The sequence below is a fragment of the Homarus americanus genome, unplaced genomic scaffold, assembly GCF_018991925.1.
Source record: "Homarus americanus isolate GMGI-L3 unplaced genomic scaffold, GMGI_Hamer_2.0 scaffold13642, whole genome shotgun sequence".
In the NCBI taxonomy this organism is placed as follows: domain Eukaryota; kingdom Metazoa; phylum Arthropoda; class Malacostraca; order Decapoda; family Nephropidae; genus Homarus; species Homarus americanus.
This window is the reverse complement of record NW_024724069.1, coordinates 238,636-265,410: the sequence shown is the minus strand read 5'-3', so window position 1 is coordinate 265,410 and position 26,775 is coordinate 238,636. Positions and strand designations below refer to the sequence as shown.

Here is a 26,775-nt window from a genome sequence, read left to right as displayed (position 1 = left end):
TCTCATCCCCCTCCTTCCACACACACACACACACACACACGTTATTAATTATCCTAAACAAGCCTCGGGCAGGTAATATATCGTTGCTTAATGAATGACGTCACACCAGGTAAATTTTATCACCCATGACGGACGGACGGACGGGAGGAATTTTGATAGGAATGGCTGTTTTGACCTAGACGTTTTTGATATTGAATTTAACGTATGACAGACAGGTGACTACACTAATGAGACGATATGATTGACGAGTTGTACTGAGTAATGAATTATACTGTATATCAAATTGTGCCTATGTATGTCTGTTTATTTGTCTGTGTCAGTCTATGTCTATGTAACTCAAAACGCGAAACAAAAATAATCCCGAGAAAATACACAAAAGAAACACGAACACAAAATGCGAAACACAAAAAAGTGTTAGTTACAAGACTAGCGAGGTCATCCTAAAACTATATCTGCGCTGAGACCACCTGATTACAAGTTCAGTTCAGTTCTGGTACCGTATTACAGAATGGATATAGAATCATTGGAAAAATTCAGAGGAGAATGACTAATCCCGGCATTAGGAACCTTGACAGAGACAGGTTAAAGATCTTAATCACTCTCGAGAGACGTAGAGCGAGGGGCGACCTGATAGAGGTGTATAAATGGTAGTCAAGGCTAAACAAAGGTGATATAACAAGGTACTGAAACTATCCAACCAGAAGCGAACTCGTAACAATGGTTTTTAATTAGACAAATTTAGATTTAGGCGCGAAATAGGTAAACACTGGTTTGGAAATATAGTGGATGAATGGACAAGTTACCAAATATCATCATTAATTAATACGTCGGATAGCTTGAAACACAGGTTGGATGGTTATACTGTATGAATAGGGTTGGTGTAAACGGGACTGCTCAGTATATAATAGGCTCCTGTAGCTTTCTTCCATTTTATGTTCGTGTAAAACACGAAACACAAAAACACGGAACATAAAACACGGAACAAAACACAGCAAACAAAAAAACGGAACACAAAACACGGAACACAAAACACAAACACAAAACACGGAACACAAAAAACGGAACACAAAACACGGAACACAAAACACGGAACACAAAACACGAGCACAAAACACGGAGCACAAACACGGAAAACAGACAAAAGAAAAACGGAGAAAACAGGAGCACAAAACACGGAGCATAAAAATACGGAGCACAAAACACGGAGCAAAAGCAAAACGGAAAAACAGGAGTAAAAAGACAAAAAGGGAAAACAGAGTACAAACATGAGTACAAAAAGAGCACAAAAACGGAGACAAAACGGAGCAAAAAACGGAGCACAAATACGGAGTACAAAATACGGAGCACAAAACATGGAGCACAAAACACGGAGTAAAAAACACGAGCATAAAACACGGAGTACAAAACATGGAGCACAAAACACGGAGCACAAAACACGGAGCACAAACACGGAGCACAAAATATACAAAACACGGAGCACAAAACACGGAGCACAAAACACGGAGCACAAACACGGAGCACAAAACACGGAGTACAAAACACGGAGCACAAACACGGAGTACAAACACGGAGACAAAACACGGAGCACAAAATACGAGCAAATACGGAGTACAAAATACGGAGCACAAAACACGGAGCACAAAACACGGAGCATAAAACACGGAGCACAAAACACGGGAGCACAAAACACGGAGAACCAGGAGCACAAACACGGAGCACAAAACACGGAGCACAAAACACGAGCACAAAACACGGAGTACAAAAACACGGAGCACAAAACACGGAGCACAAAACACGGAGCACAAAACACGGAGCACAAAACACGGAGCACAAACAGGAGCACAAACACGGAGCACAAAACACGGAGCACAAAACACGGAGCACAAACACGGAGCACAAAAACACGGAGCACAAAACACGGAGCACAAAACACGGAGCCAAAACACGGAGCACAAACACGGAGCACAAAACACGGAGCACAAAACACGGAGCACAAAACACGGAGCACAAAACACGGAGCACAAAACACGGAGCACAAACACGGAGCACAAAACACGGAGCACAAACACGAGCACAAAACACGGAGCACAAAACACGGAGCACAAAACACGGAGCACAAAACACGGAGCACAAAACACGGAGTACAAACACGGAGCACAAAACACGGAGCACAAAACACGGAGCACAAAACACGGAGCACAAAACACGGAGCACAAACACGGAGCACAAAACACGAGCACAAACACGGAGCACAAAACACGGAGCACAAACACGGAGCACAAAACACGGAGCACAAAACACGGAGCACAAAACACGGAGCACAAAACACGGAGCACAAACACGGAGCACAAAACACGGAGCACAAAACACGGAGCACAAACACGGAGCACAAACACGGAGCACAAACACGGAGCACAAACACGGAGCACAAAATACGGAGCATAAAAACACGAGTACAAAACACGGAGCACAAACATGAGCACAAAACACGGAGTACAAAATACGGAGCACAAAATACGGAGTACAAAACACGGAGCATAAACACGGAGCATAAATACGGAGTACAAAAACACGGGAGCACAAAAACACGGAGCACAAACACGGAGCACAAAACACGGAGTACAAAACACGGAGCACAAAAACACGGAGCACAAAACACGGAGCACAAAACACGGAGCATAAAACACGGAGCACAAAAACACGGAGCACAAAACACGGAGAAACATGGAGCATAAAACACGGAGTACAAACACGGAGCACAAAAACACGGAGCACAAAACACGGAGCACAAAACACGGAGCACAAACACGGAGCACAAAACACGGAGCACAAAACACGGAGCACAAACACGGAGCACAAAACACGGAGCACAAAACACGAGCACAAAACACGGAGCACAAAACACGGAGCAACACGGAGCACAAAACACGGAACACAAAAACACGGAACACAAAAACACGGAACATAAAACACAACACACAAAACACGCACAAAAACATGAAATATAAAATACGAAACATAAAGGTCCACAAAAGTATCAGCCAAAAGGATATCCGGAACAGGTGTTAATAAAAGCTTGAAAACAAAAAACACCTTTATGTTATGTAAGCGAAACTTATGATAGCCGTGTGTGTGTGCGTCGCGCAAATATTCTGGTGTGTTAAGGTATATATATATATATATATATATATATATATATATATATATATATATATATATATATATATATATATATATATATATATATATATATATATATATATATCTATATATCTCACCCCAACACACACGAATTATTTTACATGTTTTAAGTGTGTTGTCCTGTCTCGGGGTGGGAAAACTTGTACGAGTTTTTTTTAGAACGCGGGAATTTTTCTTAGTTTTAAGAACGGAAATACGAAATTTTTTTTTAGAACGGGAAAAAACGTTGGAATTTATTTAGAGGGTGAAAATGTCGAATTTTTTAGACGGGTAAAAGTGCGAATGTCTTAGACGGGAAAAATATCCAAATTTTTAAACGGGAAAACAAAGACATTACTTTCTAACCTTTGAAAATAAGTAGGGCGAAGGTGCAGCAGCGGCCATGAGGTAAGAGGTGGGGGGGAGCTCACCAGCTGTTGTGTGGTACATACCAGGTGGCACTGTGAGAGCCAAGCGAGTGCGAAACACACACAGGTGCCCACATACTTTATATCGCCCTGGGTGAGGTGGACCTGCCTACATGGTGAGGGGGGTGTAAAGACGTTCTAAAGGTACACACACATTCTTGGTGTAACATTGTCTGTGTGGTGGTTTGTTTGTTTGTTTTGGGAGGGCATCAGTAACCCCCCACCTCCCTACATCCAACCCCCCCCTCATTTAACTATCGCCCTCTACTTCCTCCTCTTTTTTCCATCCTACCTCCCTCCCTGCCTCCACCCCATCCGCCCTCACTACCTCCACTCCTCCCCCTCTCCTCTAACCACCCCTCCCTCTAACCACCTCCCTAACCAACCCTCTCCCTCTAACCACCCCCTCTCCTAACCATAACCACCCTCCCTCTAACCACCCTCCTCCCACCCTCTAAACCACCCTCTCCCTAACTAACCACCCTCTCCCTCTAACCACCCCTCTCCCTCTAACCACCCTCTCCCTCTAACCACCACCTCTCCCCTCTAACCACCCTCTCCTCTAACCACCTAACCACCCTCTCCAACCCTCTAACCACCCTCTCCTCTAACCACCTCTCCCAACCACCTCCTCTCTAACCACCCCCTCCCCTCTAACCACCCTCTCCCTCTAACCACCCTCTCCTCTAACCACCCTCTCCCTCCTAACCACCAACCACCCCTCCCTCTCCCCTCCTCTAACCACCCTCTCTAACCTCTCCCTCTAACCACCCTCTAACCACCCTCTCCTCTAACCACCCTCTCCTCTAACCCCTCTCCTCTAACCACCCTCTCCCTCTAACCACCCTCTCCCCTCTAACCACCTCTCCCTCTAACCACCCTCTCCCTCTAACCACCCTCTCCCTCTAACCACCCTCTCTAACCACCTCTTCTAACCACCCTCTCCCTCTTCCTCCGGTGAACGGAAATAGTCACGCGAAAAAGTCGCTTTTTCTAAATATCATTAACAGTTAAAGTAATAAAATAACAAATAATTAAGTCCATTATTAACTGACTTGACATGACCTGTACACGTTGACAACACAATTTATATATGAAGACATTACACGTATGTTAGGTTAGGTTTTTCTGTTTTTTTTTCTTGCGAGTTTTTTTCCTGAATTCCTTCCTCCAACCAGCGTCTCCCTCCTCCCCCTCCATCCTTCCCTTCCTCTTCCTCCATCCTTCCCTTCCTCCCCTCCATCCCTCCCCTCCATTCATCCTTCCCTCCCCTCCATCCCTCCCCCTCCATTCATCCATCCATCCTTCTCCCTCCATCCCTCCCTCTCTCCCCTTCCATTCATCCTTCCCTCCCCCTCCATCCCTCCCTCCCCTCCATTCATCCTTCCCTCCTTCCATTCATCCTCCCTCCATCCCTCCCCTCCATTCATCCTTCCCTCCCCCTCCATTCATCCTTCCCTCCCCTCCATTCATCCTTCCCTCCCCTTCCATTCATCCCTCCCTCCCTCCTCCATCCCTCCCCTCCATTCATCCTTCCCTCCCCTCCATCCATCCTTCCCTCCCTCTCCCTCCATCCCTCCCCCTCCATCCCTCCCTCCCTCCCCCTCCATCCTTCGACCTTGTACACAACAAAACAAGACTCCAATATATTAAATATTTTCCTTACCGTACCTGTGTCTTTGAAGCTTAATGAACCTTTAATTTACGTTCAGGTGTAATGTTTATCTATATGTTTCTACGTAATTTTTTGTATATCGACGATTTTTCTTTTATGTTCATACGTTTGATGTTTACATAAGGAGGGTAATTGTCGGTATTTTTTAGTCATTTGGGTGTAAATTTACCTGTGATTCCCAGTAAATTAGTCTCCCGTCTTGTAAATCAATTATTACTCCTGATTAATTACCTTTCATAACCTGATGTATGTTTAGAAATGTTGTCCAGTGTTTAGATATATGATTTGGTGCCTTTGATGTTTATTGAAGTAGTGAGGATGTTTAGGTGTGAAGATGTATCCGTGTTTACCTGAGGATAATGCGAGGGTCAGGTAGTGGAGGTGGTCAGGTAACACAGACGCATCAACTGTTTGGGTGAGGGTTTTACTGTGTGAGTTTACCTGATGACGTGAGGTGAATTTTTCCTGTCTTTGTGTTAATTGTTTTATTAAGTTTCATACGCTCAAGGTGTTACGTGTTTTATTAAGATACGCAGGTAACACTCCAAATTGTTACGTGTTTATTCAAGCTTCTGAGTTGACATAGAAAGCTGTTACGTGTTTTGTTAAAGCTTCTCAGGTGATACACTAAGCTGTTACGCGTTTTATTAAGGTTAGGTCAGGTCAGGGTCTCATTATACCTGAAGGTGCGTGACTCTGAGGACTATTGTTATGATGGCGAGGAAGGCGAGGCCCTTAATCCCTTTCTCCACGGCCCTATCTTGGAGCTATTGTGTGTGTGTGTCTTGTTTGTGCCACGAGGGGATATACTAAATACTTGAAGTTGATTGGTCGTTTGAGTAATTAAAGTTGATGCTGATTGGTTCTTCACGATCGTTATTTCTGACGTTGGGGTGTTACGTTTCCTCCTCCTCCTCCATCCTCCTGTTCTTCCTCTTTCTTCTTCTTCCTCCTCATTCTTCTTCTTTTTCGTTTTTTACTCTTGCTATTACTACCACCACTAATACAACTTTGAAATTAAATATCGTAATACATAAGTAGCTATCCTAGCTGTGTTGAGTTAGTTGAGCCGCAGATCTATGCGGCATTCAGTGACTGTTGCCTCATAGTCTATATCTACAACCACCACAACCACCACCACCACCACTACTACCACCACCACTACAACTACCACCACTACAACTACCACCACTACAACTACCACCACCACCACCACCACCACAACTACTACCACCACCACTACAACCAATTAATTATAACTACAACTGCCACCACCACAAATTACTACCACCACCACTACAACCACCTCAATTATAACCAACCGCCACCACCACTACAACCACCACCACTACAACCACGCCACCACCACTACAACTACTACCAACCACCACTCAACTACTACCACCACCACTACAACTACTACCACCACCACTATAACTAAGAACTACCAATTAATTATAACTACAACTACCACCAATATAACTGCATAACCACCACCACCACCACCACTACAACTACCACCACCACTACAACTACCACCACTACTACAACAACTACCACCACCACTACAACTACCACCACAACTACCACCACCACTACAACTACCACCACTACTACAACAACTACCACCACCACTACAACTACCACCACCACAACTACCACCACCACCACCACCACCACCACAACTACACACCACTACACCACTACCCACCACCACCACTACAACTACCACCACCAACTACACCACTACAACACCACCACCACTACAACTACCACCACCACCACAACTACCACCACCACTTAACCACCACCACTACAACTACCACCACCACTACAACTACCACCACCACCACACCACCACCACCACTACCACCGTTATTACTCTGCCCCATAGTCGTGTCCGACACCTAGTCGTGCAATAACCACAACCACCTGTCGTATGGTCGTGTAATAACTAGTCGTGTCGTGTGTGATGTTGGCGAGTCTTGTTAAATATTTGATATGTTTGAGGTGATATAGTGTGTGTGTGTGTGGTAGGGTTCTGTGTGCGTGTCAGTCATTAGTGCACGTGCGTCTGTCTGTTTATCTTAAGGTTTGTTCTCGACAGTTCAGATATTTACAAAGAATTTTTACCCAAGTTTCGAATCAGTGAACTAGCTTTCTGGTGTTGAGTTTTTAAGAGCCGGCCAGTCAGCAGAAGACGTACGTGTATGTGTCACTACATGAAGTTGCAACTGGCATCTTGAAACCAGAGTATTACGACTATATTATCATATTATTGACCTTAATATTACAATTATTGTCCGATCAGGAATATTCCAACTGTAGTATTGCAATGTCGACCTGAATGTCACAATTAATTTCACAGCCACATTATTGACAGCTCAGTATTGCCATTTCAACCTGAATATTGCAATCAGAGTATGTCAATCACTTTTGCAACCACACTACTGCAGCCATAGTGTTGCAATTAGCGTTGGTAACTACTGTATTGTAACTAGAGTATTGGCGGTATCCCTCCTCCCTCCTCCCTCTCCCTACCTCTCTCCCTCCACTCCCCTCTCCTCCCTCCTCCCCTCCTCCTCCTCCCTCACCCCTCTCCTCCTCCTCCTCCCTCTCCCTCTCCTCCCTCTCTTCCCTCTCCTCTCCCTCTCCTCCCTCCTCTCCCCTCTCCTCCCTCCCTCCCCTCTATCCCTCCTCCCTCCTTTCTATCCCTTCCTCCTCCTCTATCCCCCCCCTCCCAACTTAGCACGGGAGAACCCCGAATTTAATTTCTTATGAACAATTTATTGCGACAATCAATAATGCTCAAAATAAACACATCCCTAAAAGAAAAATTCAGATCGATACGGAACCAACCAAAATGGATGAATAATAGACTCTTAGATCTTCTAGGGAAAAGAAAGGAGTATATAGAAAAGTTAAGAAGGCGAAAATCACTTACTTGGTTACTATCAGAACCTAACAAGACAGGTAAAACAGAAATTAGGAAAGCAAGAGAAATTATGAAATCAAGGTAGCAAACGAATCGAAAAATAACCCCCAAAGCTTTTTATCAACTGTATAAATCAAAGGTTAGAGATACAATAGGTCCCCTTAAAACTACGACAGGAAAAATGACTGATGATGAGTTAGAAATGTGTAGTACGTTAAATAGTCATTTTCGCTCCGTATTCACAAATGAAAACCTAGCACAGTTTCCAGAAGTTCATAAGGTATATAACGACAGTATAGAAAATATGTTGATGAATATCAATGTTACTAGTAACGATGTGCTTAAAGAAATTAACAAACTGAAGCCTCATAAATCGCCTGGTCCAGACGAGGTATATGCTAGAATATTAAAAGAATGTAGAGATGAGTTGAGTAATCCATTAGCAGTTTTATTTAATAAGTCATTAGAATCGGGCCTAGTGCCAGAAGCTTGGAAACTTGCAAATGTAGTTCCAATTTTCAAAAAAGGTGATAAATCAATTGCATCAAATTACCGTCCCATTAGTCTCACGTCAATCATAGGCAAGTTGCTAGAGTCAATTATTGCTACGAAAATCAGAAGCCACCTTGAAACATTCAACTTAATTCATTCTTCTCAGCACAGGTTCACCCAGGGACGTTCTTGTCTCACAAATTTGCTTAGCTTTTTCTCAGAAGTATATGAAGCGGTAGATAATGATAAGTCATATGATATAATTTATTTAGATTTCAGTAAAGCATTCGATAGAGTCCCTCATGAGAGAGTGATAAGGAAGGTAGAAGCACATGGAATAGGTGGATCATTATTAAAATGGATTAGGTCATGGTTAACTGGTAGGAAACAAAGAGTCAGCATAAATGGATTTAAGTCAGACTGGGGTGCGGTCAAAAGAGGAGTTCCCCAGGGATCTGTATTAGGCCCCCTGCTGTTTGTTATATTCATTAACATCTTATGGGGAGGAAATAAAAGAAGGCAATGGGAGGAAATAAAGAAGGCATCTGATAGAAACAATGTATGTATTCTAGGCGATTTCAACTTTTCAGGCATAGATTGGAAAATCAACTTAGCGATAATGAATCTGAAGATTTTCTAGAAGTAGTACAAGATAGTTTTTTATATCAATTCATAAACTCGCCCACTAGAGGAAATAATATCCTCGATTTAGTTCTCAGTAACAATGAAAATCTAGTAAAAGATGTTGGGATTGGAGACGAACTAGGAAACAGTGATCATAAAGCCATATATTTTAACATAATATGGGATGGCGGGAAGAAGGAAAATTCGGCCTTGATCCCGGATTTTAGGAAGGGCTAATTACGGTAGCAGGAGACCTAGAGGATGACCTATGGTCAAAATTAATCCCCCCACCTCCAAACTGTCAACAGGACGGGATAACCCGAATTTAATTTAGCAGCTACTTATGAACAATTTATTGCGACAATCAATAATGCCCAAAATAAACACATCCCTAAAAGAAAATTCAGATCGATAGGAACCACAAAATGGATGAATAATAGACTCTTAGATCTTCTAGGGAAAAAAGAAAGGAGTATATAGAAAAGTTAAGAAAGGCGAAAATCACTTTTCGGTTACTATCAGAACCTAACAAGACAGGTAAACAGAAATTAGGAAAGCAAAGAGAAATTATGAAATCAGGTTCACCCAGGGACGTTCTTGTCTCACAAATTTGCTTAGCTTTTTCTCAGAAGTATATGAAGCGGTAGATAATGATAAGTCATATGATATAATTTATTTAGATTTCAGTAAAGCATTCGATAGAGTTCCTCATGAGAGATTGATAAGGAAGGTAGAAGTACATGGAATAGGTGGATCAGTATTAAAATGGATTAGGTCATGGTTAACTGGTAGGAAACAAAGAGTCAGCATAAATGGATTAAAGTCAGACTGGGGTGCGGTCAAAAGCGGAGTTCCCCAAGGATCTGTATTAGGCCCTCTGCTGTTTGTTATATTCATTAATGATCTTGATTTAGGCATAACTAGTAGGATTAGTAAATTTGCAGATGATACCAAAATGGGGAGAGTGATAAATTCAGACAGTGACTTTGAACACCTTCAAAGAGATCTAGATACCTTACATGAGTGGTCAGTAGACTGGCAAATGAATTTTAATAGTGATAAATGCAAGGTACTACAGATAGGAAAGACGAATACAAACGTTAAGTATAAACTAGGTAACACGGAAATAGAAAACTCAGTTTGTGAAAAAAATCAAGGTGTATTTGTTAGCAACGACTTGAAACCTAGAAAACAATGTATTAACATTCGCAACAAGGCAAACAGGATTCTTGGGTTCATATCTAGGTCTGTGAGTAACAGAACTGCTGACGTTATCTTGAAACTTTACCTAGCATTAGTGAGGCCACACATGGATTATGCGGTTCAGTTCTGGTGTCCTGATTATAGAATGGACATAGATTCTTTGGAGAGAGTACAAAGAAGAATGACAAAATGATCCATAATATTAGAAACCTTCCATATGAAGAAAGACTGAAAAGCTTAGGCTTACATTCATTAGAGAGGCGTAGAGTTAGGGGAGATATGATAGAGGTGTACAAGTGGGTAAGTGGGATTAATAAGGGTAAAATGGAAGATGTTCTGAAGCTCAGTAATAACGAAATAACTAGAACAAATGGCTTTAAATTAGATAAATTCCGGTTCAGAAAGGATATAGGCAAGCACTGGTTTGGTAATAGAGTTGTGGATATGTGGAATAGGCTACTGAGTGCTATAGTAGGATCGGGGACGCTAGGGAGCTTCAAGACGAAGTTGGATAGGCACATGGAAGTGCTGGGATGGGTGTGAAAGGGATCTGCCCTGTATGGGCCAGTCGGCCTCCTGCAGTATCCCACTTTCTTATGTTGATTTAGGTATAACTAGTAGGATTAGTAAATTTGCAGATGATACCAAAATGGGGAGAGTGATAAATTCAGACAGTGACTGAACACCTTCAAAGAGATCTAGATACCTTACATGAGTGGTCAGTAGACTGGCAAATGAATTTTAATACTGATAAATGCAAGGTACTACAGATAGGGAAGACGAATACAAACGTCAAGTATAAACTAGGTAACACGGAAATAGAAAACTCAGATTGTGAAAAAGATCTAGGTGTATTTGTTAGCAACGACTTGAAACCTAGAAAACAATGTATTAGCGTTCGCAACAAGGCAAACAGGATTCTTGGGTTTATATCTAGGAGTGTGAGTAACAGAACTGCTGACGTTATCTTGAAACTTTACCTAGCATTAGTGAGGCCACACATGGATTATGCGGTTCAATTCTGGTGTCCTTATTATAGAATGGACATAGATTCTTTGGAGAGAGTACAAAGAAGAATGACAAAAATTATCCATAATATTAGAAACCTTCCATATGAAGAAAGACTGAAAAGCTTAGGCTTGCATTCATTAGAGAGGCGTAGAGTTAAGGGAGATATGATAGAGGTGTTCAAGTGGGTAAGTGGGATTAACAAGGGTAAAATGGAAGATGTTCTGAAGCTCAGTAATAACGAAATAACTAGAACAAATGGCTTTAATTTAGATAAATTCCGATTCAGAAAGGATATAGGCAAGCACTGGTTTGGTAATAGAGTTGTGGATATGTGGAATAGGCTACCGAGTGCTATAGTAGGATCGGGGACGCTAGGGAGCTGCAAGACGAAGTTGGATAGGCACATGGAAGTGCTGGGATGGGTGTGAAAGGGATCTGCCCTGTGTGGGCCAGTCGGCCTCCTGCAGTATCCCACTTTCTTATGTTCTTATGTTATCCCCCCTCCCTCCCCTCTATCCCCTCCCTTCACCCTCCCTCCTCTTTCCCTCCTTCCCATCCACCTTCTCTCCATGAATCTCTTCCCCCTTCCCTCCCTTTATATCCTTCCCAACTTTCCTCCCTCCTTCTCTTCCCCCACATCCATCCATCCATCTATTCCTCCCATCCATGCATCTATTCCTCCCATCCATGCATCTCTCCCTCCCTGGTTAACCCCTTGAGCCCTAAAGGGTTAAACCATTGTTGTCAAAGGGTTAAACATGTACGGACGGCAGGTGGGGGTCAAGGAACACCTGACAAATTCCCCCTCGTCCGGACAATGTTATTCCGCACATCCTGATATATCTTTTATTTAAGAACATAAGAATGGAGGAAACTGCAGCGGGCTTATTGACCCATACTGGGCAGTCCCATTTACACCCAACCCCTATTGCTCATATATCCATCCAACTTATGTTTGAAGCTATCCAGCGTATCTGAGTTAATGATGATGTTTGGTAACTTGTTCCATTCATCTACTATATTTCCAAACCAATTTTTACCTATTTCGCGCCTAAATCTAAATTTGTCTAATTTAAAACCATTGTTACGAGTTCGCTCCTGGTTGGATAGTTTGAGTACCTTTGTAATGTCCCCTTTGTTTAGCCCGACTTCCATTTATACACTTCTATCATATCGCCCCTCACTCTACGTCTCTAGAGGGAGTGCAAATTAAGATGCTTTAACCTGTCTCTGTACTCGAGGTTCTTAATGCCCAGGATTAGTCTTGTCATTCTCCTCTGAATAATTTTTAAGGACTCTATATCCATTCTGTAATACGGTGACCAGAATTTAACTGCGTAACCCAAGTGAGGTCTCACAAGCGCAACATATAGTTGTAGGATCATCGTGCTAGTCTTGTAACTAACACTCCTTTCTATGAACTCAAGTACTTAATTTGCCTTGTTTCGGGCAAATATACATTGTTTACTTGGCTCAAGATTCCTACTTATCATTACTCTTAAATCTTTCTCGCATTCAGATTTCTCTACAGCATTGTTGTTCACCTGGTTCCTCTGTTTGCGTCTCCTCGACTACGTACTTTTCGTTTGTCCACATTGAATTTCATCTGCCATTTTTCAGACCATTCGAATTTTTTTTTTTAGATCTTCCTGTAGTTTTGCGAAGTCCTCGTCAGATTTAATGACATGCGCCAATTTTAGTGTCATCAGCACATTTACTTACGTTGCTGTCTACGCCGATATCTATGTCGTTTATGTATATAATAAATAATAATGGGGTACTCCACTTGTGACGTTACTCCAATCAAATTTAGTGCCATTAATGCTCACTCGCTGTTTTCTGTCCTGTAACCACGCCCTAATCCATTTTAGAATATCTCCTCCAATGCCACGAGCCTCCACTTTTCTTATTAGTCTTTCGTGGAGGATTCTGTCGAAGGCTTTGCTAAAATCAAGATATGCCACATCATAGTCGTGCCCCTCGTCCACTGATTCGAAAACAGCTGAAAAGAAGGTCAATAGATTAGACAAACATGAACGCCCGCTGCTGAAGCCATGTTGGGAATCATTGATCAACTTGTAATAGGCTAAATAAATTCATGGATGATAGAGAGTGGAAGTTGAAAAAGTTTTGCAGCCCGAAGGCTGAAAATATACATTGGACATAATGACTCATTACATACATTGGTGGTTTAACAAAAGCCTTCATTAGAGAAAGGTAAAGGAACATACAGTGAACATACAGATTAATGTAGGTGTTGAACAGCAAACGCGTAGTGTAGTAACTCCCTCACAGATGGTGTTATGAGGGGCATCACGTGGTGTAGTAATTTCCTCACAGATGGTGTTATGAGGGGCATCACGCGGTGTAGTAATTCCCTCACAGATGGTGTTATGGGGACCTGACGTGGTGTAGTAATTCCCTCACAGATGGTGTTATGAGGGGCATCACGTGGTGTAGTAATTCCCTCACAGATGGTGTTATGAGGGGCATCACGTGGTGTAGTAATTCCCTCACAGATGGTGTTATGAGGGGCATCACGTGGTGTAGTAATTTCCTCACAGATGGTGTTATGAGGAACCTCACATGATGCTGTAGCAACTCATTCACTACGAAGAGTGCGGGGAGATATGATAGAAGTATTTAAGTGGGTGAAAGGAATCAATAAAGGGGGATATAGACAAAGTTCTTATAATATCCGAGCAGGATAGGACTCGGAGCAACGGATTTAAGTTGTTTAGGTTTAGGAGGGAGATAGGAAGGAACTGGTTCACAAATAGGATGGTGGACGAGTGGAACAAGCTTAGCAACTTTGTAGTAAGTGCTGGAACGCTGGGAAGTTTTAAAAGGAGGCTAGATAGATTCATGGATGATAGAGAGTGGTAGTAACTCTCGACAGGAGCTGCCATGCACAGGCCAACCGGCCTATTGCAGACTCCTTGTGTTCAATCTTGCTTTTCTTATCTCGGTCTTAACCCAATTTCGGAGGTAAACTTAATCACGATTTATTCTCCTACCTATAGCCTTCCTTTGTCCAATAATATTCTTTGAATAATTATTTATCCATTTAGGGTCATTGTTGTTTGATCTGAGTTTTCTGTGTGGTATGTTCTGCCTTTGTGCATTAAGTAACTCATTATTTAAATTGTTGAACTCGTCAACCTCAGATCTCGTGATCAGGTCATCCTCAACCGCCAGGTCTCCAGGTAAGGTGAGGTCGCCCTCTGTGTGGTACATTGTGTGGTAGGTCACCTCCTGTGCGATTGTCTGCCTTTCTTTTCCATCTTTATACGTCTGTCCTTTCCTCCTTCCTTCTCTTCCTTCTTTCCTACTCGTTTTCCCTTTTGTTCTTTCCTCCTCTTTCCATCCGCTTATCTAACATACCTTCCTTCTTCCTTCCTTCCACCAGCTTATCCAACCTTCCTTTCTTTTTTCTACCTCCCTCCTCTTTCCCATTCCTTCCTTCCTTCCTTCCTTCCTTCCTTCCTTCCTTCCTTCCTTCCTTCCACCCACCCAGAGTTAGGTTGCTAAATTATCAGCAACTTGCAGGCGACAATTGCGAGCACCAAGTCTGCCAGCCAGAACGCTCTGCTGGCTTCTATTAGGCAAATCTTGCAAGGAATTTCCAATCATTTTTCCCGAGGGGCGTCTCAATAGTGTGCGACTGACAGGGGAGTATGTGTGTTTGAGGTGATGGGGGAGGGGGTTGTGGGGTGGGGGTGACAGGGGTTGCGTGTGGGGTGGGGGTGACAGAGGGGTTGTGTGTTTGGGTGGTAAGGAGGTGTGTGTGTGTTTGTGGGGTGACAGGGAGGGGGTTGTGAGGGGTGAAAGAGAATTTTTTTTTTTACATGAGGATTAGCCCACCCGGGCACAGCTCACTGACCCACATCAGTGCCTGGGGGCGAAAATACAATAATAATAATAATAATAATAATAATAATAATAATAATAATAAATTAATAAAAACAAATTATAAAAATAATAATAATCATAATGACCATAAATTAATACAAAAACGAAAAAATAAGTCAAGTGAGAAACGATATACATTATATATGTTGTGTTGTCCAAGTAAGAGAAACAATTGAGACCCTGCAATTGTGTGTAAATGAGGCAGAAAGTCAGATCAGCAACCTGGGACTTGGTCACAATTTTCGTGATGCCATATATCAGCAGGGTCTACCATTAGACAACACATTATGATACCAATATCTTCCCAGGCGGTAGTACCTCCCTGTTTGGTAGCTGCCTACTACCTAATGTTTAACTAAAATATGTAACTCAGTATTTCAAAGGAGATCCTAACCTAACTTATTAAATTGTTAAATATAAACATTAATTAACATTCTCTTTCTTTCAGGTGAGTTCTGATGACGTGTAGAGGCGGAGTATACGGTAAGGGAGGAGTAGGAAGGGGAGGAGACACTGCCCTTCTCCACACGGTCATAATAATGTGTTTATTTATCTATCTGTTTACATGTCTATCTGTCTGTTTACAAGTCTCTGTGTACATGAGGATATTTTACAAAGCCATTAAATGTTTGTGTCTCAGTGTAAACAAAACCTGTATTAACTCACCCAAGTCCCGTGTTTCTTGTGTGTTGACAGTTTCTTCTCAGTGTTAGAGAGACAATGGAGAAATATTTCCTTGTTGATTTAGAGATTTTTTCCTTGTTGAAGATAATTGTCCTTGTTTTGACAGATTTTTCCTTGTCCTGGTTTTGGGGAGACCATTGTCCTGGCTTTGGGGAGTCTATTGTTCTTGTGTGAGAGACTCATTTCCTTGGCACATTGAAGAGGTATCTCCCATCTGTACACCAATGATTAGAGATTTTTCCTCCCTCGTGTCTTGTCAATAGAGACAGTCTCCAAGGTGGGAGTAGTGGTGCTGGGAGATTAATGGAGGTGTGTATGGAGGTAGGGGAGATAGTAGGGGAGGGGAGATAGTGGTAGGGAGAGGAGATAGTGAGGGAGGGAAGGGGAGATAGTAGGGGAGGGAAGGGAAGGGGAGATAGTGAGGGAGGGAAGGGGAGATAGTAGGGGAGGGAAGGGAAGGGAAGGGGAGATAGTAGGGGAGGGGAGAGATGGTAAGAGGAGTTGGAAGGAATAGTAGAAAAGAATTGAGAAAGGGAGAGAGAGGGGAGTGGAAGGAGAGTGGGAGGAGAGGAAAAGAGTTAAAAGGGGAGAGGGGAAGATTTATTTTTTATTTTGCCTCTTACAGCGGCTACTTTATTGTGCACCCCACACTCATCCTGTGAGCGGTAGCGCAAAAGGATTACGGAGTAGAATTTACAACGGGTCATAATAATTATCCTCCGTTGTCAGGATATTATGGCACTGAATGTTACACAGTATTTCATTTACATTATTTGTTTAGTTCCATACATAAAGGGTAACTGAATCACAAATGCGTGAGTACAGGCGTGTGAGGCAGTATGTCTGGCCTCACACTTTGTTATTCACATTTACGTGAGAAGTATTCAAGCACATTGCGTATTTGGTTCTGTACATGAGAACTGATATAGTTACCAAGTGCAAAAAAGTGGATACAATCTTAATATGTCGGCTATCTTGCCATTAGAGATGAAGTGTTGTGCCATATCACACACAGTGTGCTTGGACCTGTCCCTGAAAGGTTCTATCTTCACACAGTCGAGGACGTAGTGAGATAGAGGGGGGAGGGGGATGTAGATGTCTCGGACGCCCATCACTACCGCCAGCGAGGCACAATAGGGAGCCTCCAGACAGGTGGGTGATGGTAGATGTGTGGGCGTGTGGGCATATGTGTGGGGCGTGTGGGCAGATTGTGGGGAGATGTGTATGTAGTTAATATAAACATATAGGTAGATTAGGCGTGCGAGTAGACCAGTGGAGGCGTGCGAGTAGACCAGTGGAGGCGTGCGAGTAGACCAGTGGAGGCGTGTGAGTAGACCAGTGGAGGCGTGTGAGTAGACCAGTGGAGGCGTGTGAGTAGACCAGTGGAGGCGTGTGAGTAGACCAGTGGAGGCGTGCGGAAGTAGACCAGTGGAGGCGTGCGGTGCCAGTGGAGGCGTGCATGGAACCAGTGGAGGCGTGCGGAGTAGACCAGTGGGCGTGCGTGCAGAGTGGGCCAGTGGGCGTGCAGGTAGACCAGTGGAAGCGTGCGGAGTAGAAGTGGGCGTGCAGGTAGACCGGTGGAGGCTGCAGCCAGTGGAGGCGTGCAGGTGACCAGTGGGCGTGCGATGTAGACCGAGTGGAGGCGTGCAGGTAGACCAGTGGAGGCGTGCAGCAGGGCCAGTGGAGCGATGCGAGTAGACCAGTGGAGGCGTGCGAGTAGAACCCAGTGGAGGCCGTGCAGAGTAGACCAGTGGGCGTGCAGGGTAGACCAGTGGAGGCGTCAGTTGGAGTAGACCAGTGGAGGCGTGCGAGGTAGACGTGCAGTGGAGGCGTGCGAGTAGACCAGTGGAGGGGTGCGAGTAGATCAGAGTAGGCGTGGGGGGCGTGTAGGTAGATCAAAGTGAACGTGGGGGCGTATGAGGGCTCCTGTGGTCTTCATGTTATATTTTGAATATTTTTTCAGTTTTTAACTCTGGTTTTTATTCTCTCTTGGGGGTGATTTTCACATGTTTTCCTTCTCTCGGTTTTTATTTTATTTTTATTTTTTTTCATTTTTTATTTTTTTATTTATTTTTTTTTATTCGTATTATTTCATGTTTTTGGGGGTCAATAGTTGAGGTTTTTTTTTGGTTTGCTGGTTTAGTTATCAAGCTCGTGGAATACCGTCAGCGCCAGTGTAGGCAGAAGGGTGACAGATGTTCGCCTGACGTAAGTCCTTAAGAGTTTTAGACTTGAAGATGATCGCCAGACGCTCCTGAATGCTCGTGTTGGTTGAAGGATGTTCGTTTGGCGTAAATCCATAAAAGTTAAGCTGGAAGATGAATGCCAGACGGTCTTAAATGCTCGTGCTGGCGATACTTTTGTGATTTGGTTGTAGGATGTTCGTCTGGCGTAAATCTAAGACTTTAAACTGGAAGGTTCACGCCAGACGCTGCTGAATGCTCGTGGTGGCGATGGATTTTTCTTCCCCCACAAGAAGTTTAAAATAATAAACGCCAGCTTGTGCTCCTGTGAGAGACGCGGATGGCTCGCATGGCGGACCAGCTGGGGTAAACTACCAGCTTTTTGCGGTAATAACCCGACGGCCGCAGCTGGTGTTAGGAAGACCGCTAGATTATCCGTTCACGACCCGCTTTCCGAGATGGTGTCATGGTGGTGGTGTGGGGGGTGGGGATCTGGTTTATGGTGGTGTGGGGGGTGTGGTGTGTGGTTGTGTGGGGTCTGGTTTATGGTGGTGTGTGGGGGGGTGTGTGTGGGGGGGTCTGGTTTATGGTGTGGTTTGTGGTGGTGTGTGTGTGGGGTCTGGTTTATGGTGTGGTTGTGGTGGTGTGTGTGTGTGTGGGGGGTCTGGTTTATGGTGTGGTGGTGTAGTAGGGATGGTGTGGTTCTGTGTGGGGGTCTGGTTGTGTTGAGAGAGAGAGCACACTACATCGCCCCTTTAAAAATATGAACTGCGAAGCTCCAGCATAACTATAGCGGAAAAACCCGAATTAAGTCCATTTACCCGTGAATCTCTCTCTCTCTCTCTCTCTCTCTCTCTCAGTAATACACGACTGCTCACCTGACCTCTTGTGTGTGGCGGCCGACGTGTGTTTGAGCACCCACATCGTCGCCTTCTTCTTTTTCTCGTCCTCCTCCTGTTCTCTTTCTTCTCTTCTTCGTCTTCATTCTTCTCTTCTCCCTTCTCTTCTGTTTTTTCCCTCCTTCTCTTTTCGTCCTCTTTCTTCTCTTCTCCGTCCTCCTCTTGTTTCTGCTCCATCTTGTTCCCTTCTCTTCTTCTTTTGTCTCCTCCTTCCTCTCCTCCGACCTTCTTCCTCTCTTAAGAACATAAGAAAATAAGGAATCTGCAATAGGCCGATTGGCTTCCTCCCCCCTCCGCCCCCCTCTTCCCTCCCCTCCTCATTCTCTTCATGTTCCTCCACTTCCTTCCTGCCGTCTTCTCCTCCTCCTCCTCCTCCTTCCTGCAGTCTTCTCCTCCTCCTTCCTGCCGTCTTCTCCTCCTGCAGGCGCTGAAGACGATACTCCAGTGAGAGTTTAAGGGCTCCTCTCTGAGCTGTGATGGGCGGCTGGTCATATCGGAGGTAGACTCTAAACCACCTTCTTTTTACCCTCGTTAAACTGCCATTATTAAACGTGATGCTGGTGGTGGCAGTCAGGTAGGACGGATGACTGGTGGATGGCTGACTGGTTAACTGGTGGTGGATGAATGGACTCTCTGACTGGTGGATGGATTTACTGATGGATGAATTGGATGCTGGTTGACTGGGTGATGAATTGACTGGTTAACTGGTGGATGGATTGACTGGCTGACTGACTGGTTAACTGATGGATGACTTAACTGGTTGACGGGGCCTAGGGGGCGAAAATTTAATAATAATAATAATAATAATAATAATAATAATAATAATAATAAAGAACCATAAATAAATGCAAAAAATAAAAAAATAAATCGAGTGAGAAACAATATATGTATGTTGTGTTGTCAATAGTAAGAGAAACAATTGAGACCCTGCAATTGTGTGTAAATGAGGCAGAAAGTCAGATCAGCAACCTGGGATTACTGGCTGATAGATTGACTGGTAGATGGGTGGGTGACTGGTTAACTGGTGGATGAATTGACTGGCTGACTGGTGTATGGATTGACTGTCTGATTGGTGAATGGATCGACTTGTGGGTGATGAATTGACTGGTGGGTGAATAGCTAATAGATTGATTGGTAGATGAGTGGCTGACTGGCTGACGAATCTGACTGTTAGTGGTAGGTGGGTAGCTAACCTAACCCAGCCCAACCTAACCCAACTCGCTGTTTTAGTATATAAATGCAGGTTCCGGGTTATGTTTTCATCACGAGTTATATACGCGTGTTTGTCCTTCCTTGTGGGGGGGGGGGGGACTGACACTGGGTGAAGAGGAGGCGAGAGACGGGTGAGGAGGGTAAAATGAGAGAGAAATAATCTACCAGCCACCCCCTCTTACTCAGCATCGATCTAGTCCACGAGAGATGACAGGACCCACCACTGGGCAGACTTCAAACCTTTATATAAATATCAACGATGAAGAACACTCTTCCCCGTCTTGTGGGTGATTGATACCTCCTCTCGTGTCGTATAGTCTGTTGGTCACGAGGGTTGCTCTGGGAGTGTGGGAGTGCTCGAGAGTGTGGAGTGTGCCTGTTAATTCATTTTCCAGGTGATTGCTTCTGTACCTGTGGCTTCTTCCTTCTTATTCCTTCTTCCTCTTTCTTCTTCTTCCTCTCTTTCCTTCTAATTTTTTCTTATTAGCACCTCCAATTATCAGCACCACCACCACACCACCATCACCACCAACCATCCTCACACCACCATCACCACACCACACCATCACCACCAACCATCCTCACCACCATCACCACACCACACCATCACCACCAATCATCCTCACCACCATCACCACACCACACCACACCACACCACACCATCACCACCAACCATCCTCACCACCCACCACACCACCCTCACTACCACCCTCACTACCACCATCACTACTCTAATATTTACGCACTCTAATACACAACAAACTCGATCTGACACATTTCAACAGAATTGAAACAACAACAACAACATAATTTAATGCTATTTAATTATACAAACACGCCTCGCTGACTCCCTATAATTTGGTAAGCATTGTTAATTATAGGTGGAGTGATTAATGGGTCGAATTTCACTATTAACTAACACTTCAATAGCAATTCAACTAGCTAACACTTCAACTAGCTAACACTTCAACTAGCTAACACTTCAACTAGCTAACACCTCAGCTAGCTAACGCTTCATTTCTTTCAATTTCTTTCAAAAGTGGTATAGTTTTTGGAAATTCCTCGAGGATGGAGTTCAAGTATTAGGTTGTGATACTTGAAGGTGGTGCTCAAGTGTTAGTTGGAGATGGTGCTCAAGTGTTAGTTAGTAATAGATGAAGGTGGTGCTCAAGTGTTAGGCGATAATACTAGAATGTTTTGAAGTCTCATGAGATAATACTTGAAGATAAAGCTCAAGTGTTATCTAATAAAACTTGGGAGATAAAGCTTGAAAATTATGCTCGAGTCCTGAGAGAGAGAGAGAGAGAGAGAGAGAGAGAGAGAGAGAGAGATTCTCCAGTAAGCAGCATCATTTCTCAGGTCTCTCTCTCTCTCTCTCTCTCTCTCCTACCACCACCTGCTTCAGAAAATCCTACGAAATCCTTAACCATGACCAAAATATCATTCCTGCATAAAAGAAACCTTCATATTTCTTAACACAACCATAATATCCTGCAGGAGCAAAAGAGATCCGACGTATCCTTCCTTATGACCAAATATATCCTGTAGGAGTCTAAAATATCCTGTATAAGTCTGAAATGTCCTGTAGTTGTATGAAATGTCCTGTAGTTCTCTGAAATGTCCTTTAGGAGTCTGAAATGTCCTTTAGGAGTCTGAAATGTCCTTTAGGAGTCTGAAATGTCCTGTAGGATCGTCTTCAGCAGCAGGAAGCACTAGCTGACACCATCCTTAGTCCCGGGTCTTAAAGCTGCTCTTCCGCCCCGATACCCGCTGCCTCCTATGGCACCAAGTATAATAGACCCCTTGTCCTGATAGACCCCTTGTCCTGATAGACCCCTTGTCCTGATAGACCCCTTGTCCTGATAGACCCCCTTGTCCTGATAGACCCCTTGTCCTGATACACCCCTTGTCCTGATAGACCCTATTGTCCTGATAGACCCCCTTGTCCTGATAGACCCCTTGTCCTGATAGACCCCTTGTCCTGATAGACCCCTTGTCCTGATACACCCCTTGTCCTGATAGACCCCTTGTCCTAATAGATCCTTGTCATAATAGATCCTTGTCATAATAGATCCTTGTCATAATAGATCTTTGTCATAATAGACCCTTGTCATAATAGATCCTTGTCATAATAGATCCTTGTCATAATAGATCCTTGTCATAATAGATCCTTGTCATAATAGATCCTTGTCATGATAGATCCTTGTCATAATAGATCCTTGTCATGATAGATCCTTGTCATAATAGATCCTTGTCATGATAGATCCTTGTCATGATAGATCCTTGTCATAATAGATCCTTGTCATGATAGATCCTTGTCATAATAGATCCTTGTCATGATAGATCCTTGTCATAATAGACCCTTGTCATAATAGACCCTTGTCATAATAGATCCTTGTCATAATAGATCCTTGTCATAATAGATCCTTGTCATGATAGATCCTTGTCATAATAGATCCTTGTCATAATAGATCCTTGTCATAATAGAGCCTTGTCATAATAGATCCTTGTCATAATAGATCCTTGTCATAATAGATCCTTGTCATAATAGATCCTTGTCATAATAGATCCTTGTCATAACAGATCCTTGTCATAATAGACCCTTGTCATAATAGATCCTTGTCATAATAGACCCTTGTCATAATAGACCCTTGTCATAATAGATCCTTGTCATAATAGACCCTTGTCATAATAGATCCTTGTCATAATAGATCCTTGTCATAATAGATCCTTGTCATGATAGATCCTTGTCATGATAGATCCTTGTCATAATAGACCCTTGTCATAATAGACCCTTGTGATAATAGACCCTTGTGATAATAGATCCTTGTGATAATAGATCCTTGTCATAATAGATCCTTGTCATGATAGATCCTTGTCATAATAGATCCTTGTCATAATAGACCCTTGTGATAATAGACCCTTGTCATAATAGATCCTTGTCATAATAGATCCTTGTCATAATAGATCCTTGTCATAATAGATCCTTGTCATAATAGATCCTTGTCATAATAGACCCTTGTCATAATAAATCCTTGTCATGATAGATCCTTGTCATAATAGACCCTTGTCATAATAGATCCTTGTCATGATAGACCCTTGTCATAATAGATCCTTGTCATGATAGATCCTTGTCATAATAGATCCTTGTCATGATAGATCCTTGTCATAATAGACCCTTGTCCTGATAGATCCTTGTCATAATAGATCCTTGTCATGATAGATCCTTGTCATAATAGACCCTTGTCATAATAGATCCTTGTCATGATAGATCCTTGTCATGATAGATCCTTGTCATATAGATCCTTGTCATAATAGATCCTTGTCATAATAGACCCTTGTCATAATAGATCCTTGTCATGATAGATCCTTGTCATAATCATAATAGATCCTTGTCATAATAGATCCTTGTCATAATAGATCCTTGTCATAATAGACCCTTGTCCTGATAGATCCTTGTCATAATAGATCCTTGTCATGATAGATCCTTGTCATAATAGACCCTTGTCATAATAGATCCTTGTCATGATAGACCCTTGTCATAATAGATCCTTGTCATGATAGACCCTTGTCATAATAGATCCTTGTCATGATAGATCCTTGTCATAATAGATCCTTGTCATGATAGATCCTTGTCATAATAGATCCTTGTCATAATAGATCCTTGTCATAATAGATCCTTGTCATAATAGACCCTTGTCCTGATAGATCCTTGTCATAATAGATCCTTGTCATAATAGATCCTTGTCATAATAGATCCTTGTCATAATAGATCCTTGTCATAATAGATCCTTGTCATAATAGATCCTTGTCATAATAGACCCTTGTCCTGATAGATCCTTGTCATAATAGATCCTTGTCATGATAGATCCTTGTCATAATAGATCCTTGTCATAATAGATCCTTGTCATGATAGATCCTTGTCATAATAGACCCTTGTCATAATAGATCCTTGTCATAATAGACCCTTGTCATAATAGACCCCTGTCATGATAGATCCTTGTCATAATAGATCCTTGTCATAATAGACCCTTGTCATAATAGACCCTTGTCATAATAGATCCTTGTCATAATAGATCCTTGTCATAATAGATCCTTGTCATGATAGATCCTTGTCATAATAGATCCTTGTCATAATAGACCCTTGTGATAATAGACCCTTGTCATAATAGATCCTTGTCATAATAGATCCTTGTCATAATAGATCCCTTGTCATAATAGACCCTTGTCATAATAGATCCTTGTCCTAATAGATCCTTGTCATAATAGACCCTTGTCATAATAGATCCTTGTCATAATAGATCCTTGTCATGATAGATCCTTGTCATAATAGACCCTTGTCATAATAGACCCTTGTCATAATAGATCCTTGTCATAATAGATCCTTGTCATAATAGATCCTTGTCATAATAGATCCTTGTCATAATAGATCCTTGTCATAATAAATCCTTGTCATAATAGATCCTTGTCATAATATATCCTTGTCATAATAGATCCTTGTCATAATAGATCCTTGTCATAATAGATCCTTGTCATAATTGACCCTTGTCATAATAGACCCTTGTCATAATAGACCCTTGTCATAATAGATCCTTGTCATAATAGATCCTTGTCATAATAGATCCTTGTCATAATAGATCCTTGTCATAATAGATCCTTGTCATAATAGACCCTTGTCATAATAGACCCTTGTCATAATAGATCCTTGTCATAATAGTCCCTTGTCATAATAGACCCTTGTCATAATAGACCCTTGTCATAATAGATCCTTGTGCATAATAGACCCTTGTCATAATAGATCCTTGTCATAATAGATCCCTTGTCATAATAGATCCTTGTCATAATAGATCCTTGTCATAATAGATCCTTGTCATAATAGATCCTTGTCATAATAGACCCTTGTCATAATGAATCCTTGTCATAATAGATCCTTGTCATAGACCCTTGTCATAATAGATCCCCTTGTCATAATAGATCCTTGTCATGATAGATCCTTGTCATAATAGATCCTTGTCATAATAGACCCTTGTCATAATAGATCCTTGTCATGATAGATCCTTGTCATAATAGACCCTTGTCATAATAGATCCTTGTCATAATAGATCCTTGTCATGATAGATCCTTGTCATAATAGATCCTTGTCATAATAGATCCTTGTCATAATAGATCCTTGTCATAATAGATCCTTGTCATAATAGATCCTTGTCATAATAGACCCTTGTCATAATAGATCCTTGTCCTGATAGATCCTTGTCATGATAGATCCTTGTCATAATAGATCCTTGTCATAATAGATCCTTGTCATAATAGACCCTTGTCATAATAGATCCTTGTCATGATAGATCCTTGTCATGATAGATCCTTGTCATAATAGATCCTTGTCATAATAGATCCTTGTCATAATAGATCCTTGTCATAATAGATCCTTGTTATAATAGATCCTTGTCATAATAGATCCTTGTCATAATAGATCCTTGTCATAATAGATCCTTGTCATAATAGATCCTTGTCATAATAGATCCTTGTCATAATAGATCCTTGTCATAATAGATCCTTGTCATAATAGATCCTTGTCATAATAGATCATTGTCATAATAGATCCTTGTCATAATAGATCCTTGTCATAATAGATCCTTGTCATAATAGACCCTTGTCATAATAGACCCTTGTCATAATAGATCCTTGTCATAATAGATCCCTTGTCATAATAGATCCCTTGTCATAATAGACCCTTGTCATAATAGATCCTTGTCATGATAGATCCTTGTCATAATAGACCCTTGTCATAATAGATCCTTGTCATAATAGATCCTTGTCATGATAGATCCTTGTCATAATAGATCCTTGTCATAATAGATCCTTGTCATAATAGATCCTTGTCATAATAGATCCTTGTCATAATAGATCCTTGTCATAATAGACCCTTGTCATAATAGATCCTTGTCCTGATAGATCCTTGTCCTGATAGATCCTTGTCATGATAGATCCTTGTCATAATAGATCCTTGTCATAATAGATCCTTGTCATAATAGACCCTTGTCATAATAGATCCTTGTCATGATAGATCCTTGTCATGATAGATCCTTGTCATGATAGATCCTTGTCATAATAGATCCTTGTCATAATAGATCCTTGTCATAATAGATCCTTGTCATAATAGATCCTTGTCATAATAGATCCTTGTCATAATAGATCCTTGTCATAATAGATCCTTGTCATAATAGATCCTTGTCATAATAGATCCTTGTCATAATAGATCCTTGTCATAATAGACCCTTTTCATAATAGATCCTTGTCATAATAGATCCTTGTCATAATAGACCCTTGTCATAATAGA

General features: G+C 42.2%; 1 protein-coding gene across 1 annotated transcript; it reads left to right on the top strand.

Moving 5' to 3' along the window:
• The first annotated feature begins 1,265 nt into the window (after positions 1–1,265).
• LOC121864015 (transcription initiation factor TFIID subunit 1-like) lies at positions 1,266–2,735 on the top strand. Its single transcript, XM_042362890.1, has one exon. It carries the CDS (start codon positions 1,266–1,268, stop codon positions 2,733–2,735), a length of 1,470 nt encoding a protein of 489 aa, XP_042218824.1.
• The last annotated feature ends 24,040 nt before the right edge of the window (positions 2,736–26,775 follow it).

Excerpts from the sequence above, each read along its gene's own strand:
- LOC121864015 (XM_042362890.1), top strand. The coding sequence starts at position 1,266 with ATGAGTACAAAAAGAGCACAAAAACGGAGACAAAACGGAGCAAAAAAC.